This window comes from Drosophila montana, unplaced genomic scaffold (assembly GCF_035044405.1).
Source record: "Drosophila montana isolate Dmon_TW-CO22-7 unplaced genomic scaffold, ASM3504440v1 contig_1624_1, whole genome shotgun sequence".
Lineage (NCBI taxonomy): Eukaryota > Metazoa > Arthropoda > Insecta > Diptera > Drosophilidae > Drosophila > Drosophila montana.
Genome location: NW_026996559.1, coordinates 3714445 through 3737940, shown reverse-complemented (window position 1 = coordinate 3737940; position 23496 = coordinate 3714445). Strand labels below are relative to the sequence as shown.

General features: G+C 40.3%; 5 protein-coding genes across 5 annotated transcripts; 1 reads left to right on the top strand and 4 right to left on the bottom strand.

The window, feature by feature from the left end:
- On the top strand, positions 1-10295 carry Hk (Hyperkinetic). Its single transcript, XM_064699947.1, is given in 7 exon segments — positions 1-1104; positions 1375-1445; positions 2576-2894; positions 2966-3093; positions 4027-4364; positions 4422-4640; positions 4711-10295. Coding segments are annotated over 7 exon segments (2889 nt in total). The 5' UTR covers positions 1-547; the 3' UTR covers positions 5968-10295.
- Positions 10296-11552: 1257 nt separating this feature from the next.
- On the bottom strand, positions 11553-12476 carry LOC135440658 (uncharacterized). Its single transcript, XM_064699945.1, has 3 exons — positions 12302-12476; positions 12060-12238; positions 11553-12001 (listed from the first exon to the last, which is right to left on the bottom strand). Exons 2-3 carry the CDS (start codon positions 12190-12192, stop codon positions 11778-11780), a joined length of 357 nt encoding a protein of 118 aa, XP_064556015.1. The 5' UTR covers positions 12193-12238; positions 12302-12476; the 3' UTR covers positions 11553-11777.
- A 4093-nt stretch (positions 12477-16569) lies between these two features.
- LOC135440472 (enoyl-CoA delta isomerase 2) lies at positions 16570-17480 on the bottom strand. The gene has a single exon (XM_064699662.1). It carries the CDS (start codon positions 17452-17454, stop codon positions 16627-16629), a length of 828 nt encoding a protein of 275 aa, XP_064555732.1. The 5' UTR covers positions 17455-17480; the 3' UTR covers positions 16570-16626.
- Positions 17481-19134: 1654 nt separating this feature from the next.
- Positions 19135-21385, bottom strand: Ns3 (nucleostemin 3). Its single transcript, XM_064699922.1, has 4 exons — positions 21190-21385; positions 19814-21128; positions 19541-19746; positions 19135-19477 (listed from the first exon to the last, which is right to left on the bottom strand). Exons 1-4 carry the CDS (start codon positions 21286-21288, stop codon positions 19262-19264), a joined length of 1836 nt encoding a protein of 611 aa, XP_064555992.1. The 5' UTR covers positions 21289-21385; the 3' UTR covers positions 19135-19261.
- Positions 21386-21703: 318 nt separating this feature from the next.
- Positions 21704-23438, bottom strand: O-fut2 (O-fucosyltransferase 2). Its single transcript, XM_064699924.1, has one exon. It carries the CDS (start codon positions 23349-23351, stop codon positions 21861-21863), a length of 1491 nt encoding a protein of 496 aa, XP_064555994.1. The 5' UTR covers positions 23352-23438; the 3' UTR covers positions 21704-21860.
- Between the last annotated feature and the right edge of the window lie 58 nt (positions 23439-23496).

The window sequence follows — 23496 nt, the reverse complement described above, 5'->3', positions numbered from 1 at the left end:
TGAAGATGGTTGAGAATAGAGTTTGTGCCGAATGTTAATAAAGGTCCATTCTCTAAATTGTACGAAATGAAATTCTTACTATCTAATGCATTTAAAAACAATATATACTGGATTAGGCATATATTTCATAGGGCATATTTGTCAACGTTATAGTTGAAAACATTCCAACAAATATACTTCAACTACTTTTGTGTGTGTGTGTGTGTGTGTGTGTACATATGTGTGCTGTGTGGTTTCGGCATCAAAACGAATGTTTAATCCATACTCTAGAATCCAACAATAACAAACTTTTGACTGGACTTGCCTTAAAGTAGCAGCTACAGCTAAAAGCTGCTGTGAAACATTCAAATTGTGATTATTAGTCAAGTTTAAGAAAAACTAGTGTACAAATCCAATAAACAGTTAAGAAATCAACAGAAAACAAAACACAATTCAAGCAGCACAACGAAAAGAGAAGCCAAAACAAACAAGAATAAGAATAATGATGGAAACCATTTAATGTGAAAGCAAAGGAAACGGTTAACGGTTAACGGGAGAGCCGCTCAAGATGTCCATGGTATGCAGTCTGAATGGCGATGGCAGCCAGTCAGCAAACAGCACCAATACAAATGCAAACACAAACGCAAATACAGCAACAAACACAAATTCAAATACAAACGCAATTGGGTCCACGGCCACGCACACAACGTTCGACTACACGCAACAGCAACAGCAACAGCAACAACAGCAGCAGCAACAACAACAACATGATGTGCCCAATGCCAGCACCCCGCTGCTGCTGGGCCACGAGTCGGGCGGCTTGAGCGGCGTTGCCAACAGCGACGTTGGCAACATTGGTAGCGGTACAACCATAACGGTACCCCAGCCGCCTGTCATCTTAGGCACAGCGAATTTCACGGCAGCGGAACCGGCTGCGGCGTCAGCGTCAGCGTCAGATACAGTGGTTAGCATGAATAGCCGTACTTTGAATGTGTCTGGCATGACGTTGCCAGGCACATTGAATTTCGTAATGGGCGCCACGTCCGCGCAGGCGGCGACCAACAATGACAACAACAACAATATGGACAATGCGAGCGACGACTCGAACCCGGTGACCATTTACAGGTAAAGCGAGTTTCTCTAATCCATAGTTGACCTTGAGCGCTTGCATTGAAAAACTATCGAAAGCGATAGTTGCAATAGTTTGCATGGAAACGATAGTTATAATAAGGATATTCCCCGGTAAAACGTATACAATTACAAAATATTGATTTTCAACTGTTTCAGATGATTATTAAACGAGTATCGATATTATTTAACTAATCAATTTATTACAAATTTCCCAAAGTATATTATTATTTTAATTGAAGCATTTTAATGCCCATCCATTTGCAGGTGCCGGGCCCCGATAGCGTCCCTCGACTGCATGGAGGAGTTCAGTGGTACGGGCGGTCATCTTGATTTCGGTATCGAATTTCTCACTATTATATAACCTTATAATTTTTTGTTCTTTTAGTTGATACTCTTCGATTGCTTGGCTTGTTGTATTTTTTCTATAATTGCATATGTACAATACATACATATCAAAGACGTATAAGTACCCGTACATACTTGCTCTCGAACACCCGATTTTTGACTAGTGGTGCACGCGTATAGAGTTTTTAATTTGAACACGAATCAACTCAAGTGGTACGAGCTGCTAAACGAAAATGTTCTTAACCTCTATTGAACAACCTACTACCTGTATACTTTTGATCGTTCTATATCGACATATGCATGCACCGTTTAAATATTTAAATGACGCCCAAAAGACATACATAAGCTTTTAAAATATATTACAAGCAGTGCTGCAAGCCAATATAAGAGAAGTTGTTGGTTCAATTTACAATTCAAATCAATACCCTGACTTTCGGTTCGTTAACCCGGGCTTACGCCTGAGCCCAGACTTCTTCTTACTGAAACATTTCCATTTTGTAATTTTTAATTGGCTGTTTAATTGAAATTATTCCAAGCCATGGACAGTTTTTCAGATAAAAGTTGTGAACTACATTTGATTATGGCAGGATAAATGCACCGCTTTGAGGCTGAATCTCTTTCAAATGTGATTAAGTTTAAACCAAGCTAGTTTTAATCGGATGCGGCTGTGTTTGGAGCAAGGCTTTAAGCATTCGGTTGGCTTCGGTCCTTAGTAAAATATTTCATGGTTGCAGCTTTGAATTCGAAGGAACATTTGTACAATTGGTTACACAATATTGACTCTAGACCATTTCAAAGTACCCTCATTACACGTAGTTAGTACAATGAGATTCAAGTTATTTGTAGCACATTAGAAAAGATTTCTTGATCCCACTTACATATTTAATGCTGAATCTAGGCAAATAAGTAGTTTTATAGAATGTTTAAAGCGTTATGTTTTTCGTTTGATTTAAGCTGGTTGTTGCACGACTTTTTGTTTGTTTTTTATTTTCGGTAGTGGGATTCGCTAACAATAACAATAAACAAACGTTTCCCGCCGCATGCTTGCCGAACCCAACCCAACCCAACCCTGACATACTGATCAATCTCTGGACTGTTGCCGCCACTGTCACCGCTTTAGGGCGTTCGATAAGCCTGGGCTCCAATCCGGCGCTGCCGCTGCGGCACGGCTCGACGCCCACGCCCGGCTTGCGGTACAAGAATCTGGGCAAGAGCGGTCTGCGTATCTCGAACGTGGGCTTGGGCACATGGCCAGTATTCTCGCCGGGCGTCAGTGATGAGCAGGCCGAGGCCATACTAAAACTGGCTATCGACAGCGGCATCAATCTATTTGACATCTCGGAGGCGCACTCTGAGACAGAAATTGGCAAAATATTGCAGCGCACGGGTTGGAAGCGAACCACCTATGTGATCACAACCAAAGTGTACTGGAGCACCAAGTGAGTTCACTTGTTATACTTAGCTAACTATATTCGAGAAGTAGTCAAACTTATGTGTTTAAATTGAACAGATCCGAGGAGCGGGGCCTATCACGCAAACACATCATCGAATGCGTGCGAGCCAGTTTGCAGCGTCTGCAGTTGAACTATATCGATATTGTCATCATTCACAAGGCAGATCCCATGTGTCCCATGGAAGGTGGGTACTCTCCACTTATACTTTAACTACATATAAATAAGTTCGTACGGTTACGAATTTATTTTCGGTGCTCAACATTATTAAACTTAACTTTCGAAAAATCGGTGCAAAACTTATTCTTTTCCATCCGATCGACTTTAAACTCTTTCACAAATATCTAAACGCAATTTATTATAATTTCACCGGTTGCGAGTAAACCACTACACCAAGTGGAATTGGGAAAAGTAGAAACGGAATATTTAAATTTTCCAAGGGCCTGAAATGGGTGAAAAGCAATGTGAAAATAAATGCAGAAAATTAATTAATTAATAATTAAAGACCAGTAATACTCGCTAGTTATACTTGTTCCTATTTTTATATATGAAATCCCTATAAAAACCCACTTTATAATGATTCACCGATTGCGGAAAATCCACTCCACCGACTGGAATCGCGCAAGAATATTTACATTTCCAAAGGGCCTGAAATGGGTGGAAAGAAGTGTCAAAAATGATGCAGAAGATATTGTTATACCTGCTATTTATATTTATTCCTATTCTAATACCTATATTTGATGACGATATCTATGTGTAAATATTTACAATTCTTATAACTATATACAGAAACATACTTATGCCAATTTGTATACCAATTCCTTTGCCTATATTTATACCTATTTATTATAGGCATATGTATCAACTATTTACCCTTGTTCCTATTCTTATATCAATATGTTATACCCACATTTTTGCGTAGATATTTACATTTATTATAACTATATATAAAATAATACTTATACCAATTTTTACTGCAATTTCTATGCCTAAATTTATATATATTTATTATAGGCATAGGCACTTATGCCTGTATAACTACAGTACTATTCGAACTACATTTATCTAAGCTGTATCCATATTTATGCCTATATCTCTTACTGAACATTGCTTGCAGAAGTGGTGCGAGCCATGAGCTATGTCATCCAGCAAGGCTGGGCCATGTATTGGGGTACCGCCAGATGGTCTCAGGTTGAGATAATGGAGGCGTATACCAACTGCCGGCAGTTTAACTGCATAACACCGATTGTTGAGCAGTCGGAATACCATATGTTCTGTCGCGAAAAGTGTGAGCTCTACCTGCCCGAGATGTATAACAAAATAGGCGTGGGTCTGATGGCTTGGGGACCACTGTCCATGGCATTGAGCGATACGCAGAATGGGGACAAACTGTTTTTGCCCAAGAGCTCATTCAAGACCAAGAGCTTTTCGTGGACCGAGGATGAGATCAATCGCAACGTGAGTTCGCTTATATTGCATATTATAATGTATTTAGCATTAAGAGATCCCCTGTAGGCCGCACTATCGCCGCAGGGTAGCTGGGGCAAGGATCGGATTGAGGAGGGGCGACGCCATTGCGATCGGTTGCGTGACTTGGCCGCGCTGGCCGAGAAACTTGGATGCAGTCCGACACAGCTGTCGATTGCCTGGTCACTGAAGCACGAGCCCGTTCAGTGCCTTCTGTTGGGCGCCACCTCGGCGGAGCAGCTGCATCAGAGCTTGCAATCGTTGCAGGTGAGTTGCTTTGCAACCAAATTACATATCCCCCAAATTGGGCTGATCATGATCATTGTTGCTGCCACAGCTATTGCCGCGGCTGTCGTCCAGCGTAATGCTGGAATTGGAGCGGATATTGGAGAATAAACCGGTGCGACCGCCAATGATATCCACACTGGCGCTTCGGTGACAATCAGCCTGCCCGCAGGGCCCACTCAGCCTAAGCGGCGGTGGGCCCTGCGGTGCTGATTCGCCAAAGCATGAGGAGGAGGCTTTCATTGAGGAGGCGGATGCCAAGGAGGCTGCAAAGCAGGGTTTCTGTGTTATTCAGTGACGAAAGGAGTCCTTAGATAATGATAATAAATTTTTGAAAGTGATTAGCAGTAAAACTAGCCTAAGTAGCAATACTATGACAACAACAATAAGCAAGCATGGGGTGCAGCAACAGCAGCAACAACAACTGCAGCAACACAATCTGCAACATTATCAGCAGCTAGCCTTACCACCACCAGCAGCAGCAGCAGCAGCAACAGCAGCAGAAGTATCTGAGCCGCCAAGTGGGTCATCAGCTGATCCATTTGATACGCTTAACAACAATGACATTGGCAGCCACGAGGAGCGGGAATCGGGTGCTGGCCAGGCGCAGGCAAAGGGTCTGAAGCGACGCTCCTTGCTCAATTTCAAATCCTTCGACTTTCACATCAAGACACTGTACAGTGGACTGCGTGCGGGCGCACCGGCGAGCGCTGGCCACAAATCAGAGTCCGGCTCGCAGTCGCAGTCGCAGTCGCGCTCATCCTCGTTGGGCGTGAGTCTGGCCGTGCCGCCGGGTGGCGCTGCGAACAGGCGCATACCGCCGCATCTGCGCATCGAGGGCGTCGATGTGGATGAGGAGCAGGCGCAGGAGTCGATGAAATTATTGCTGGATTATTCCCAGTCACCGTTTACGCCGCGACGCAACTCCAGCACTCAACTGCTGCACAGCGGCTCGCCGGCACTTTCGAGCACCTTGTCGCCCTACTATCTGTCGCCATACATGATAGCCGGCGGCGGCGGCGGAGCAGCGGCCTCCACAGCGGTCGCCGACGACAGCAGTTCGGGCAACATACGCCGCTCCTCGACCTCCGATATTGTTGGCTGCCGACGTCGCGGCTCGCCGAGCGCCAACAGCAGTCGCCGGCCCAGCACCTCGGATCTGTTGCGACGGGCGCGCGAACGGCGCGGCAGCGGGGCGCGCATGGGTCGCAGTGTTTCGCACAGTGCGATGCGCGGCGGCGGACCAAGCGGCGGCGTCGGCGGCGGGCCCAGCTGCATGGGAGGCAGGCGCACTAGCATGGCGTTCTAGATAGTATATACTTAGAAGAAACGCTGCAAATTGAATTCGAACCAGCTGACAAATGGCGCTTATGAATTTTTACTAATTACACACGTAGAATGAACAACAACAAAAAACCAAAATTTCAAGAATAAAAAAAAATTTATAAAGAACAACACCAGCAAGTAAGAAGTTTTTTTTGTTTTTTAAACCAAACACAACCAAGCAGAAAATATAAATAAAAAATAAAAGTAAAACACAAGTACTTATATGCATATATTTACTACTATGTATACTTAAAATATATATATTTCAAATGCCTAATGTTATATGAGACACTAAACCGAAAAACGAAAAAGAAAGAACAGAAACAAATATAAAATAATATTCATTTTCATCCAAAAGCTGCTCCTAACTTGAAAACAAACAGTTATTAACGAATTGTCCCCATCTATCTATAAAGAATTTGTTACTATCTATCGCTTTACTTGCTCGTGCCCCATTTTTGATGACAATATTAGATCCTAACTGTAAATGATCACAGCTCTCAACACTTTTTTTTCTTTTCGTTAACTTTGTCTAGAATGCGCTTTTGCTAAATATTTGCTTTATTCACACACACACAAACAAACACACACACATTTTTAAGATCACAAACCTTATGTGAATGCTCATATCAACTAAAAAGAAAAGAAAAAAAAAAAACAAAAATTGAATTCATAAAAACAAAAGGTTTTTTTAAATAAATTAGCTAATGAATAATTAAAGTAACGAATGTTGGCAAGCAACAGCAATAAAATGCATCAAATAAACAAATAAATTTTAGCTAAGAAAAAAAGAAAACAATTTGAATCAAATCTTATAGAAATAGTCATTATGTATTTAAAAAAAGATAAAGAAAATCAATTTGAATCTAAAAACAAGAAGTTTTTTTCAAAGAACAAGATTTAACAAATGCCTTTTATTAAACAAAACAAAGAACAAAGTTTATATTTTAAATAAAATAATATTAAAAGCAAATTAAAATTAAATTGTTATCCATTGAGTGCAGATACACACACACACACACACCCACCCACACACACACACACATCGCTCAATATGCATTTTGTTAACACCATTTTTTCAGTCACAGCCTTGAGATACTTATGCATAAAATATAGTTAATATATATATATATATATATAAAGCGAGTATATAGGGTGCATACTTATATACGAATTAATTAGCGGTATATGCGTATATACAGCGTATACATAATACATATTTACAAATACATATACAAATCCATGCGTATATACATATATATATATACATATATATATATCTATATATATATTTTATCATTCAAGTACATAAAGTCTTTTCACATACGGACTGTGATTTCACGTAAAGTAAATATATACATATATTTAAAATAAAACTAATAATTAAAATCATAAATTAAATAATATAATAGTTTGTAAAACATTCTAGTTTAATCAAAGCAAAGACAAAAGTAAAAGTAAAACAAACAAACAAACACACTAAACGAGTTAGCAAGAAGAAAACAAAAAGGTTCATTATTGAATTATTATTAAATATATATATATATATATACATACATATGATGTACATAAGCATATAATATGTGATGCATATATGACATGCATATGGACACGTAGCACATGCTAAGTAAAGCATTTGCCTAACTGAGCTCTGACATTTTCAGGCCAGCTACGAAATTTGAATACAAAAACGAATTACGAAATACGAAAAAAGAGGGGCATATCCTAAACACAATGAAATATTAAGAAATATGTAGAAAATAAAAAGTGGCTAACAGTTGACACTCTGTATTCACAATTAAAATGCGTTTGCGTTTGCCTTAATACACAACTAAAAGAATACTTACAATTAATTACAAAAGTAATAGATAAATACAACAAATACTTACACACACACACACACACACACTGGCATTTGTTAAGAGACGAGAAATCATGAATGGATATAAGCAAAACATAAAGTCAGGCCGGTTTCCTCAATCTTCAGTTGAATTACGGTTGAGCTGCCTGATTCTCTCTATCCTTAATGCTAACTGGTGCTTGAGAAATCGTGCCTAATATACTTATATGCAAAAAACGTAAAAGTAAATGAAAAACAAAACAAACATCAGGCCGCTGGCCAAAGGAAAATTAACCTTATGTAATTTAAAATTAGTTCAACACAGATAACGTACTTTTTTATTACCTTAAGAATAACATTTGCATTTTTTGGTAGTTAATCCGTCCTCAGTAACGGCCAACAGACAAGAAGGGCATAGTCGATAGTTCGCGACTATTCAAAACCCTGTACCCAATTTTAAATACATCAACAACTCAGCAGCTTCTAAAGCGCGTAGCATTGCCTGATTGAAAACAACCCTAAACAATTAAATGCGAAATATATTCATAGACCGTAGTGCATCCAAATATATTATTATATACTTAATGATAACAACAAAAAAAAAAGAAAAAAATAAACACTCAACATTTTATTAATAAATGCTTAGAAACGATATAAAACTTATAGGAATGCAACTAGACTGGCGGACGGACAGATGGAAATAAGTAGCTTTATGGTCTCGACATAAGTATAAACTTAATATAAGTAAGCTGATCAATAAAACTTAGGAATCTGTGGAGCCTGACACGTCTAATACGCTGCACACACAACCATATACCCTATACGACAATTACAGGGTATGCATTGAAAACAAAAAAGGAAAAAACACATTCAGTCAAGCATAAGCAAATATAATTACTGCACTCGACCATGTCCCAGCTCAAGATACCCTGTGCCCCCCCTAGCCCAATCGGACTGCCTACATACATACGCATATGGAAAACTTTTGACTACTCTAACTCCTACATGGTTAACGTACTACTCGCAATCAACTGACCTTTTGATCCAAACTTTCCCAGTTATTTCGCTGGCACAGTCAGTCTTTGGGTACAGGGAATGCAGATATGTACATTTATACCAAATACATATGTAAATGCATGATGCCAATGGAAAGCAATAAAAAGTGTCGGTGAAAAGTTCAACTATTAAATTAATTAAAGCAATACGAGAAGAACAACAAGAAAAATATGTTTATAGATAAACAACAAGGAAATGAACGCAAAATTAGCGCAGGTGCATTGTAGTTAAATGTTATTTTTTGTCTGTTGTTATTATTAACACCCGTAGCTAGTAAATTATAAATTACAATTTACAAATGAATTCAACAAATTGAACAGTTCATAAAATGCCAACTGTAGCAAATAACGAAACAAAGCAAACAGAAACTAAAAGTATTAATTAATATTTGAAAAGATTATAATTATAAAACAAAAGACCGCTAGTGAATAATCTAGACAACAAATTTTACTTTACACAAACAAAAAAATGTGTTAACATATTCATGCAGAATAATAATTAAACAATTAAACAAATTCAAACAAACAAATTGTGCGTTGGGCACAATTGACAAGTACATTAAATAAATATACATATATATTTATTAAAACAAAATAACGGCAACAACAATTACAAAATGCATTAATATCCAACAAAGTTATTTTCTTAACGAACCTGGCAATAATAATTGTAGCAAAATAAATACTTGCAAGCGCCTAATAACAATTCAAAAACAACAACAATTCTCAGTAAAAATGAACAAAACTATTAACAGTCATTTCAAAAATAATAAACTAAAAATCAAAAAAAAATTAAAATAAAAACGAACCACAATAAACTCAATTAAAAAAAAGAAAAAAAAAACAAATGTAAGCAAAAAGTAAACTTTGTACTAGATAAATGCACATACACTTCAACACATGAGTACGTATGTTTATAAGTAAAATTGGCGGGTTTGAACAAACAGCTTAAAGCAAGGCCAGAATACTTTCCGACAGAGGTCAAACATAGGAAAATTTTAAATAACATAAAACAAATTATATGAAAGTCACATGCAAGCAGACAAAACAACTCAAGTAACCCAAGAGAAAAAGTAAAAACTAAAACTAATTCCGATATAATTACAACATTGTTTTTGATACTTAATAACACAAGAGAAAAATAAGTATAAAAGATATACTACGTGCATACGTCGTAGATGTATCGGTTGCTATATAATATATATTTGCTTTATAATAATGGCGATGAATACATAAAACTACACCAAGAGCAAATCGTTTACAATTCACTCTAAAAATACATTTAATATTAATAATTCTAAAAAAAAAAAAAAAAAAAATAAGAAAACCCCAAAAAGGTTATAGCATGAACGGCAATAACACAGCTCAAATTCTGAGAACTTATATAAAATACAAACTCCTTTCTTTCAAACAAAAGCGACATGATTTTCTACTATATATTTCCATAAATTTATATACATAGATATTTATTTAGATATACATTCATAATGAATGTATGTTTAAACAAGGCTACTGGTCCAGTTGACGGTTCAAACCCATTGCTGGTGGATCCGTTGACGGTTCAACCCCGTAGCTGCTGGTTCGGGTACCGGTTTAAATCTATGGCTAGTGGTTCTGTTGACGGTTCAAACCCATTGCTAGTGGTTCAGTTGATGGTTAAAACTCATAGATGCCGGTTCGATTGACGGTTCAAACCCATTGCTGGTGGTTCAGTTGACCGTTCAACCCCGTAATTGATGGTTCGGTTACCGGTTTAAATCCATGGCTGGTGGTTCGGTTGACGGTTCAAGCCCATGGCTAATGGTACAGTTGACGGTTCAAACTCATAGCTGCTGGTTCAGTTGACGGTTCACACCAAAAGCTGCTGGTTCGGTTGACGGTTCATGCCCATGCCTCGACTTAAGCTTCATTTCGTCATCCTGATTTTGCACATCTAAGAACCCAGATTTCAGTTGGAACGTTGTTTTTCACAATTTTTACTATCTACATCTTTTATTACATCCTGAACCCATTGAAAATAGTTGGAAATGGTATAATAACTGTATATATCTTCTTGATCAGGTTGGACTAAATTAATAACTATTTCTAGCCATGTCCGTTCGTCCGTTTCCATCTGTTGTATATTTACAATAACCTATGCACAGAACTCATTTATAATGGTTTTTCGATATCATAATATCGACAAAAATCGGTTTTGAGGCTTACGACATACGACGCAGAGCTTAGAGTAACTTCTAGTATTAAAAGTGCTTCAAAACACTTGAAAAATTGAATTTGTTACAGGTTTCGGTTCATAGATTCAAATTCATAATCATGTTTTTATTTCTGGATGTCTAGAATTGTCTCATAACGCCAAATATACCCAAAAGACGAGTTCTTAGTTGATTATTTCATGAATTTTTCAGCTGTCAATCGCATTTTATTCAAAAACGAAATTGGACTAAGCATAAATGGTTTGTATTAAGAAATCGAACCCAAAGCACTAAACTGCGAACCTGGTGTCTCGTGCAGCGGACAATCATTCGCTTCCGTCGTCCATCCATTCTTCTTCGACCTAACCCAAAGATATGTTCCAAGTCTAATCTCTATATTCCTATTTTTCAGCTTGCACCCCGTACCACGCCAGGAGCTGGGGATGATGTCCGGATTCCCCTAATTGTCAACAAAATCAAGTAGACACCAATAAGCTTTGTATATTATGCTAAGCAAAAATATGTGTACAAGTGCGAACAAATAAGTTGAATTGGGAATTGGAATACATTGGCTATGCCTCTATAAATAACATGATAATGGATGTGTAGCCACAATGTTGTCATTGTTCATGTTTCCATGTTAGCAGCATTCAAATTTTCCTTATTATATTTCTAACATTTAGTAACTTGTTGATGACAACACACATTAATAATCAACATTGTCAGCGTCAGCCCAATCCAACCAGAAGCGATGGCCAGCGATTTGGATCAGCTGCCCCTGTCCAATCTCGAGAACCGACTCTGCCAATGCAAAGTTGCCTAAGTTCTCGACTTTCCACTCTTCGTAGAAGGTGTAGCCATCGAATTCCTCAGAGGCCACAGCCTCGACACGAAACGGAACCGCAACTGGAGGAATCGACACAGTCGAGTCTGTGGAAAAAACAATCAAAATCAGGGGCCATGCCTTGGCAGAATGGGTTAGCCCTACCTTCAGTATTCCCGATCACGTTGTATGGCTCCAGAGGATACTTGTTGCCCTTCTCGTCCACCAGCTCCCAGGTATGGAGAAGGGCTGAGCGCAGGAACAGCCCCCTGGAATGGTCATAGTTCGGTTCTTGCATGATAGCGTTCAATTTGAGCCTTAGACTGCGCACGAGCAAGACAAATCTTGGAAATCGAAAATATTTTGGGAAGCTTTTTCACAAAACAACAATTTCAATTCTCATTTACCTCAGAAGGTTAAAGCAAGGCAAGCCAAACAATGAGCACGGCTCTGAATATTATTGGATGGCAACCTTGTATATAAAAAAGCACAATAATAATAAATTTAACATTCAATTCAGCTTCTCAATGCATTTATCTTTAATTGGGATCTGGTGGAATTTGATTTTTTATTCGATTAGTAAGCAATATTGGCTTTTTTCTTAATTGTGCGATAATTACTTCGATTTCAGGAAATTGCTACCGATTGGAAACTATTTATCAATCAGTTTTCCATAATCGATAACCATTCAATTATAAATACCAGCCACAGTAACCGTGAGATTCTATTGATGCCATCTCTTACCAACTGTTGTAACTGCTCTTTTAATTATGATTTTAATGATGGGGGTCTGGGCGATGCTAGACGGAATATATGTATATATATATTTTTTTTGACGGCATGAGAAAACCATTTAATTTAAAATCTGTCATACTTAGACAATTTATAAATTTGTTCGTGGGTACGAGCAGGGTGTGTTTCATTTGGGTTGGATTCGAGCCGGAATATAAAATGATGCTTTGTCGCTTCTAAAACATAGGTTCGTTCTAGATTGACATCCGAGAGTAACTTTTAGAAGAGCTATTGTATTTTATATAACCACCCAGGTAATATTCTATTATAACAAGTAAGATGTTCTAGTCGGGAGCTCCCGACTAGGAGATACCCTGAACCCTCTTCTTCCAACAGGCGATAGGTATAAAATGAAAGCTACTTGATATATACATATATATACTATTATAGAAGCTACATGTCAAGTTTGGTGATTTTAGCTCTTATTTTTTACCAAAATTGCTCAAAAAACAGAATTTCGATATCATTTTGTATCGATTACTTGGAAACGGGGCAAGTTATCGAATATCGAAAACAAACTCGACCTACAGCTTTTTCAAGTCTCTAGCTCTTATAGGTTCTAAGATCCTTGCGTTCATACATACGGACGGACGGACGGACGGACAGGCAGACAGACGGACATGGCTAGATCGACTCGGCTATTGATGCTGATCAAGAATATATATACTTTATGGGGTCGGAGATGCTTCCTTCTGTGTGTTACATACATTTGCACAAATACATTATACCCTGTTTACCAATTTTAATGGGTTCAGGCTATAAAAAAAAATTGACAACTGGTCCTCTGGAAGCTTCTCTTTTTGCGGGCTACATGGATCTCTCTTGCCTTATATTTTTCTATTGTGATCCGTTTTGTCCCGTCCGATCCGCTTCCTCCCACTTGTTAAGCTTTTGTTTTCAACTTCCTTCATATATTGGAGTTTCTCTTCGTTCAGCCGCTGCAGGAAAGTTAAGCGAAAGTTAAGTTAAGAGGAGGAAGAGCCCAAACTGGTTGGTGGTACTCTTAAAGTCTGAATTTATAACGAAGGAATTTGTAATTTGGGTCTTCTGGCATGTGGAGGAATCATATTTCTCCTCAGTATTTTGTTGTTTTTTATTGGACTAATACATTCGAAAATTACTCCGACGCATGTGATGACTTTAATAATTCCTCCTTTTTTGGTTATTTTTTCGGACAGCTTGGATCCTCTTCTTTATCATCCGATCGGTTTCATACATGCTCTCAAGATTCTTGCCCCACGACTAATATGGTAGTAAACAGTTGATTTCACAGTTTAATTCTTAATTCGATGGATTTTAAACTTATTTTTAAATATCTTTGCTAAATTTAACTTAAGACGTGGAGTTAATATTTTCCACTGGCGTGTACTTGATGAAAAATGTATGTCTAAAATTGTTGGCATAAAACTTGCCACGGGCAAGGCAGGAGAGTACCTGCTATATAATAATATGTTTATATGTATTTATGATTGTATGTATGTATGAATGTATGTTTGAGTGTATGTATGAAGGTATGTATGTATATGTGTATGTATGTATGTATGTTTGTGTGTGAATGTATGCATGGATTTAGCAAATGTAAACAAAGTTAAATTCAAGCAGCGCAGCAACATTTAAAAGCAACGTACTTCAAAGTGGTGCCTTACTCCTCGATTCTCATGAATTCAAGTAAGCCTGGCAGGTTTCCTTGCTATGACTATTTTATTTTTTTTTTTGTGAAAAGGTGTTGTGTTCATATAAAGGTATGTGCTTGCATATTTAATAATGTTTGTATGCAACATATGTATGTATGTATGTATATATGTATGTAAGTATGTGTTTATGGGTGTGTGTATGTATGGTATGTGTACGTATATGTGTTTGTATGAGTGTATGCAAGTATGTATGTAAGTATGTCTGCATGTATGTATGTATATATGTACATAAGTATATATGTGGATATGTATGTATGTATGTATGTATGTATTAATGTATGTATGAATGTGTGTATGTATGTATGAATGTATTTATGTATGTATGTATGTGTGTATGCATATGTGCATGTATGTGTGTACGTATGTTTGCATTATGTAGTATGGATGCATGTTTATTTGTGTGTAATTATGTATGTTAGTTTAAATGTATGCATGTATATAAGAGTTTATATATGCATTTATGTACATAAGAGTTTTTATATGTGTGCATGTATATATGCATGTATGTGTACACGTATATGTTTTGTATGTATTTATATAAGTAAATGAATGATGCATATATTTGTAAGTTTGATGCAAGACCAAGTTTATCCAAGTTTTAACTATTGAGCTGAGCTACAAATGAACAGTAAACGTATTCATAAATATTCTCTGATTCAAGTAAGGTTTGGCAAGCAACCTGCGATTTTAAGCTAATAAACATAATCTTTGCTTTTCTCTACTTTCAGTGATGTGTTTCTATAATGGCTCGTCTCCCGCCTACTGAGAGATGACGGTAAAATAATCGTTACAAATATATATTAGTTTCTATAAATAAAACTTTTCGTCCTGATTGTCCTGCTCGTCCATTCACATTTGGTATAAATTGGGGTCAAAGATTTGGGGGTGAAGTTTCGCGCTTAATTTCATTTTCACAGATCTATTTAATAAATTTAATTTAATAAACGAAAGTTTATTTTCCGGCTTCAAGATTCTCCCCACAAGACTAACATGGGCGGAAACCGTTGAATCCAACATTTGGTGCATTATTCGGTGCACATAAACTTATTTATAAATAGAAGTGGAGACCAAGATCCACGGGCGTGAACTTTGTGTAAAGGTAATATCTTCAATTTTTAGCACCAAACTTTCCACGGGCAAGGCCGGGCAATACCCGCTAGTTTTTCTATAATTCTCAGAAATTCTGATGTTTCTTCCTTCTCCTAATTTTGCATCATGATGGTATCTGATGCTAACTTTTTAAAAATTAGCCTTTTTCCGAGCTAGATATCATCCGTGGAATCGATGTCATCTCATATATGTATATTAATAAAATCAATATAAAATAATAAAATTAATATAAAATTAAGCTCGGTTAATTTTTTTATTGGATGACAGCTTTAAGGCTGAATCAATTGGACCCTAAGTCATTCGACACTTAGCTTAGCCAAGTACTTAACAGGGCGATAACATATGTTAAGCAACTCGATGTTAAATTGTGCATGCTGAAAAATGCAACCAGATGCAAGCGAGCTCTTTGAAAATGTTGCTGAGTCTGGTTGTCAGCAAGCACAACATGCATATCACGCTGATCCATTGATTTCAGTTATTTAATATGTTTAAATTAATTTGTTGCTTAGTTTGTTTATACCAGCTCTTTTTCGCCTATCGTAAATACCCTGTTCTGTCTGGGTTGATCGACCCTCTCAAGTTGTAGCACTTGAGTATTGTGCACCTGATTTTTTATTTACACACTAGGCTCGAGGACCGGAGAGCTTGGAGTATCTCGATGGACTTCTTATCAGTTGCCGATGGTATCGTCTGGCTATATATGAAGAACGATTCGTTGTAATGTAGTATATTCTCTGGTTTTGAGAGCTAGCTTCTCGGATAGTTATATCAGAGCATTCGGCGGGAAACACTTCCCGGTTCCTTACCAAATAACCTTGAAATTCGTTTAGTTTTTGAGTGCATGCTGCTCGCTTTCTCAATCCATTTCAATTCAGTTCCTCTCTCTCTCTCTCTCTCTGTCTCTCTCTCTCGCTCTTTGTGTGTATCTCTCTCTTTCTCTCCCTCCCTCTATCTGTCTTAAATATTTCCTACCCATACGATCTTCCTTAGAGCGTTTAGCATACAAAAGCAACTCCGAAAGTAAAATACGTTAGAGGCATAAATTTATTAAAATTAACAAAAAGAAAAATAAAGAAAAAAAAGGGGTTTTTAAGCTAAAAATCTTATATATCTAACAAATTATATATCTAAGGATTTTACAACTTGCTCCGTCTGGCAAAGGCCATTATCTGGGCGCGATAAGTCGGGCCGCGACGCAATGCGTCCAGCTGGTCGGACTCTGCATCCAAAGCATCTAGCAGTTGTTGGCGCCAGGGCTGCAGCAGCAGCCGCTTGGTGCTCATCAATGAGACGGTGGGCAGTCGCGAATGCTTGTCGAGGCGCGTCCAGAATTCCTGCACATTGTGCACCAGGCTGGCGATCATGCCATGACGCAGCGCCGCCTGACCGTCTAGGCGCTCGCCAAAGAGCAGCAATTCGGCGGCCTTGCTGCGGCCCAGCAACGCTGGCAGGGACCAGCTGGTGCCGCCTTCAGCGCACAGGCCCAGCTGTGAGAAGGGCAGCCAAAACTGTGCGGATTCCGTGGCATAGATAATGTCGCACAGTGCGCAAATGACCACGCCCAAGCCAATGCAATTGCCCTGGACCAGAGCGACCAGCACCTTGCGATTCATGAGCATCTTCTTCACCAGCGATTTCATCACAAAGTTCGAGGCACGAAAGTGTACATCCAGCGCCTCGTCGCCGCTCTTGCGCTGCAATGCCAGCAGATCGGTCAAGTCATTGCCCGATGTGAAGGCATTCGCATTTCCCGTCAGCACAACGATGCTGATCTGCGAATCCGCATTGGCCACGTCCAGGGCGCGCAGTAGCTCGTATATGGTGCGACGGCGCAGCGCATTCTGTACAGCTGGTCGATTGAATTGTATAATTAGCAGCCGGCCGCGTCGCTCAATTAGCAGCTCCTTAAACGTATTGAAATTGTCCGCAGCAGCAGCAGCACCTCCAGCACCAGCTTCACTCATTGCAACGTTGGAAGACAGACTAGTCGGACTCCAGAGTTCCACTTTATTTAATTGCCCCTCCACAAGAGACAACAGGCTTCGGTAAATACATAAAGACACACATACAGTGGCAGACAAAAAAATTCGGACAGGACAGAAAAGTATTTGATTTCCCTATGGAATATACAAATTGCAGTATATCCGGTTTCATGTATAAACATAAATATTTAACAAATAGTACAAAAGTAATTGTATGAATATTTTTGGCGGCCACTGTATGCCACTATGCGTACATATATGTACACAGTTTTCGATTATCAACATCGAGGAGGTCGCTCAGCTATCGCTGCTGCTGTGCGATCAAAGTGCAGCAGAAAGCAAGAGCGCTGAGTGCCATGCCCTCTTCCATCTCTGGCAAGCTGCTTGGGCCAATAACAACTTCGTGTTTACCCGAGCCACACATTTCATGAGAGAGCAGAATACATTAAAAACCAAGAAAAACGGCTATCTGCAGCACCCCAAAGAATAAATACCCTAGCAGCAATGGCTTAAAACTGAATCCATAAAAAGAGCTTCCGTTACGATCGACTGTTCCGGTAATAGCCACATAATATAGTATTGACGATTTGATCAGGTTTCGCAAATATCTGAGATGCATCGAGGAGCTCGTAATTGGTGAGCTTGGTTAAAGTATCTAGAAAGCCATACAGACACTTTAATCTCGACAGCTTTTTGTAGAGCTATATAATATAATAATCCGATGTTGATAAGATTTTGCGCATATGTAAACAGCATGGAGAATCTAGGCGCCAGATATCTTGACAAACCAAAAATATATTTTTTATAAAAGAACTCAGTTTTTGATCGAGTATTTCAATGGCAGCTAGAAAAAGAAGTGATTAAAGCTTTTAAGCTGAGAGACCAGTAGAAACAGACAGGCGGAGCTATATCGACTCGACTGTTGATTTTGATCAAGAATATATATGATATTTTATATGAAATCGGAGACGTCTCTGTCTATGCGCTACACATTTTGCGACAGCAAAATATAATACCCTACTCTACAAGTTCATCCATATAACCTGTTTAAAACTCGAGAGTTCATCCAGAGGGATTCAGCTCGTCGTTCCAATTGTATAATATGATTTTACTACTACTGTTACAGACATTTGAACAAATTGATTACACCCATTTTCAAGGAGTACATGGTATAAAAACTTGTTTGCAGAGTGTATTATAATATGATTCTAAATGTGTGGCCCAGAAAGAGAGGCAAGACTTGCCAGCCGGTTGCACGAAATAGAGATATGAACGTGTTTCACATACATCTGAGCTATGCGAGCTTGGAACGCAAACACTGATTACGGAAAAATAAAAAAAATAAAAAACTAACAGAAAAATTATGTGGGATTAAGAACTATCTTTGGCAAATATGAGCACAATACCGATTGCATCTAATAAGAAGACATGAATTATTCTTATCATTTGTTGAAACTCAAATTTGGCACTTATTTTCCACAAATAAGAAAAATACATAAGATACTCAGAATGCTAATAGGATTATGGTTCAGATTTGTTTGTCCACCTGAAACCAAAATACAAATGTATATATACATATATATATATATATATATATACGGGGTATGTAGGTACATTTATCTGAAGTCTCTAAGAGCTGACATTGATTTTAAGAGTCACGTATTAGAATGCTTATGCTAACTTTAATTTAAAACAGTTTGCTTTCAACAAGCTCTTAAATACATGCATACATGACCGAAGAGTCTCAACCGCCGACTGCAGCAGTGTTTAACACCAGCACGTTGGACAATTAGTGCTCATCCAGGTGAGAGAACTTCTTGCGTAGCTTCTCGCGTCGCTCTTTTTTAACATTGCGCCAGGGCTTGGCTGGAGCTTCGCCAGTTACCAGGTTGCCATCGTTTGCCAGACGAACATGTGGAAAGTTGGTGCGGCCCTTGACGTGCGCAACGCTCGGTTGAGCGTTAAAAAACTGCTGATCCAGCTCCTTGGACGTGCTCTTATTGATCTGTGGACAATAGCATAGGCATCAGTGGTGTGTACGCAAGCCTTTGGCGAGTGGGCAACTTACGCGCATGGCACGCTGCTGCTGTCCAGGCAGCTGGGACTCCTCCACCGGCTTGCGTTGGCGCTCCGGAAATGTGTGATACTCGGACTGAATGACAGATGGTGGGCCCAAGGCAAACAGTAGTTTGCCATTGACGTAGTCCTTGAGCACATAGCGAGCAGAGCGAGCCTGATCTGGCTGGCCATTCGAGGTCATGAAGCCGCGATTGTCTACGGGATAGATTGGTAAAGTATATTAGTGAAACGGTCTTAGGATTTAAAAGCCTGTTCTACTTACAGCCATAGGCAAGCAGCAGCTCTTCAGAGAAAGGTGGACGATCCGGATCTTCACCCTCCAGGGGCTTAGCTATCACAATGCCATACTTATCCTCGAGAATGTGGCGCGGTATGCGCTCGCAGAGCAAATTAACGGCGGGCACATGATCGCGCATTTGATCAATTGGCAGTATACCATTAAGCAACATGTCTGCCTTGGTAAGCACAAAGCTGGGCATAACCAGACCAGGACAATCACAAAGCAGAATGTCATTTTCCAGGAAGAGCGTCTGAAAGCGCTTTGTCTTGCCGGGCGTGGCCGACACCGAAACCTTCTTCACAGTCATTAAGGAGTTAATCGTGCTGCTCTTGCCCACATTCGGATAGCCCACCATACCGATGGTCACTTGCTGCGCGGTGTGTCTGGGCCCCGTGTAAATATGGCGCAGGAAGTCAATCAACTCTGTTCTGGACAGCAGATGTGCGCTGTTTTTGTCAGTGGGCAGCCTAGGCAGCTTAACATCCGTTGCGTCCGACGGCTTTGACTTCATCTTGTTCTCGATTACGTCCAGTGTTTGCTCAACAGCATCCAGCGACTGTTGAATCTCCTCGGCCGCCTCGCGCAGTTGCTTGAGTTCGAGCGCCGAGGTCGGCGATTCTGCTGCCTGCCTGGCGGCCTCAGCTTCACGCTTAAGCTCTTCCTCGACCAGCGTGGCGGAGTAAAAGGCTGTACGTATGCCCTCACAGTCAAAATATTGTGCCCAGTGCTGTCGCTGCTCCAACGTGAGCAAATCCGATTTGTTGACCAAAATCATGTTGAGTTTGTTGCTGTCAACCTCCTTAACATAACGCTCTAGATCGACGCTGCGAAAGAGCAGCGGATTACGTGCATCGACAATCTGGACAACGACATCGGAGCGTTCGACGACACGCCACAACTGGCGCCAGAACTCGAGATTCTTCTCGTAGGGCGTCATAAGAATTTCCTCGTTCTCCTGCAGGAGTGCCAAATCGCGACGCCAATTAAGAAACGCCTCGTTTTCGGCACGTTCCAAATCTTCGGCGCTAGTTTCCTTGTTCCATTTGGGGCGACGCGGAATCTTTAGCTGATCCCGATGCTCGGCGTGCTTCTGGTGCATTGTCTGCTCCTGTGTCTTGCTTAACAAGCCGACACGCTGTTTCGGATTAACAAATGTTATGTTGAGCTTCTCGGCCTGAAATTCAGTGCCTGCCAATTCTGCTGTGCGCAAGAATGCATTAAAAGACGACTCCTCAGTCACAGACGAAAGGTTTAAGCGGCCCCAGTCATACCCATCCTGCAGCTCCGTTGTGTGCAGCTGCGAATATGATAAGTGTATATGTAATTATTTACACAATATGGGAAACTATACTACGCACCATTGTGTCGTTGTCCACCTTGCGACGTGGTGTGTGACCGAAACGATCTTTGATTAGCTGGCGTCCCAGATTGGTGCCATCTTTGTTCTTTTTGCCCATTTTGGCGGAACAAAGTTGATTTTGAATAAATTCGAATTTTTTTAACAAAACACGTGCGACAATTGCAAACTCAGCTAAGAGTATTTACTGGCATATGACATGTTGACTTTGTACTTATCGATATATTGTTATTTCGATATTCACATCGTGAAATACCAAATTAATACTTCAACTGAGAGTGTTTATTGGGATAGGACGTTTCGACTTTGTACCTATCGATATATCGTTATTTTGCTATGGTACCATTGCCGGTATTTTAGAAAGGCTAGTTTTATATCGTTTATTTGAATAGGTAATAAAAGATTATTATATTTTTCAAAAACTTAAGCTTACAAGATTAAAATAATTGTTGTAGTATTTTGCATACAATTATCATTCAGTTGTCCCTGTATCATACGTGTGTAATTGTGAAATGTCTCTTTAAAAAGTGTTTAATTTTTGGTATGGCATCGCAGTTTGTTCAAAGATTCACAATATTTAAAAATAATTCTACATAAAATACACTTAACTACATAATGACATATATGAGAAATTGAGTGGCCAGAAATTGATGACTGTCACAAAAAAAAATGTTAGTAAAGTTTATCATCGTCATCATCATTCCAGACAATGGGCCAGACGGCATTGCGCGCACAATTGCCGCCCAATGCCTTACAGAATGTATTGAATGTGCTCGACTTGCTGAAACCGAGAATCTCCCGCTCCTCGTAGATGCGATAGGTGAACGTGCTCTCGTAGGTGCCCACAAAATGGCGGGCATAGGCGCAGATTAGCTGATCGACAATGGCCACGCCCCCATCCTTCAGCTGCTGCCGCTGTGCATTCGATTCCGGCGTAAAGTGCACAAACCGAAACCTATAGAAAAGCTCCTTCAGCTCGAGCAGCTCGTATGGCGTCGCATCGCTGGCCACGAACACGGTGGTCAAATTAAATGCGCGTAGCAGCTGCTTTATTTGCTGTGCCGCTGCCTTGAGTGTGGGCGTGGTTGATTCTCGAGACCTCACAAAGTCGCCGCGTCGCAGATGCGCGCACAAATAGTCGCCACCGCGTGCATCACGCTTGGGTCGCTCCAGCTCCCACATAGCAGGTCGCTGCACGCCGGCCGTGGTGTCCGTGGTGCTTAGCGAGACAAGTCGAAAGTCTGCGGCCACCCGATTTAGGAACGGAGCAAAGCGCATCGAGCGACGCGCCAGCCAAAAGTGCTCGTCGCCCCAATTGTCGTGCAGGACTGTTTCGGCGCTGAGCACCGCATAGACGCGCATGTCGTCCACATCCTCGACGCCCGCCGTATCCTCATCAATGGCCTCGCGCAGCATGCGCTCCAGTAGGCCAGCGCTGCCCTGAAAGCGTACGCAGTGATAGCGGCCGTAGCGTAGCAATCGCTGCTGCAACAGCGGACCGCCACTGATGGAGTTCTCATTGCAGGCTTCTATGCGTTGCCCATTGGCGTCATCATTGGAATTGGCAGTTATGCGCTCGTACTTGTCCCGGAAGACGCCTTGCTCCTTCATAATCTCGTAGTGCGTCAGCCGAAAAGCCTGCGAGACGTGAACGTAGGGCGGCGCCGGCATGCCAAATCTTCGGTACTCGGCGATAAACTCGTCATAGTCGAGGACGGGCGCATACCGTCTCAAGCTGTCCAAGTCAAAGAAGTTGCGCCACATCAAATCGGTCTGGCCCAGGCCGTGCGAGTGCCAGTGGTATAGTCGTGGCCAAGGAGGCAGCACTAGACGCACATTGCGAAAACGTTTGCGACGTCGCAGGCGACGCACAAAGACCGCCATGCGAATGTAGACATCGCGACGCAGATTGAAGCCCTCGGAGATGTTAACGTCGTAAAGAAGGTAAATGGTGCCGCGCAACGGTAGTATAGAGTCTGGACATGTCTGCTTGGCGGGTAGGCGCCAAAATAGCGGCCTTTGGCAGTTGCTGTTGTTCCTCAGGTGGCTGCTTTTTGCTATCGTGCTGTTATGCAGTGCTCGTCCGTTGACAGCCTCAGAAACAGCGACCAGGAGGAGAAGCAGCAGAAGCTCTGACCACTGCACTGGCCACCATTTTTGCATTATTAGCCGCTTTAAACACGAAAATAGGCGCTGGCTCAGTGCAAAACAAGAACTTGGAATGTTGATCTTCTTTCGATATCGATATATGAAAAAATTAAACTGTTGCAAAACTATCGATAGGTTTGCAAACACAGTGAACTCCAAT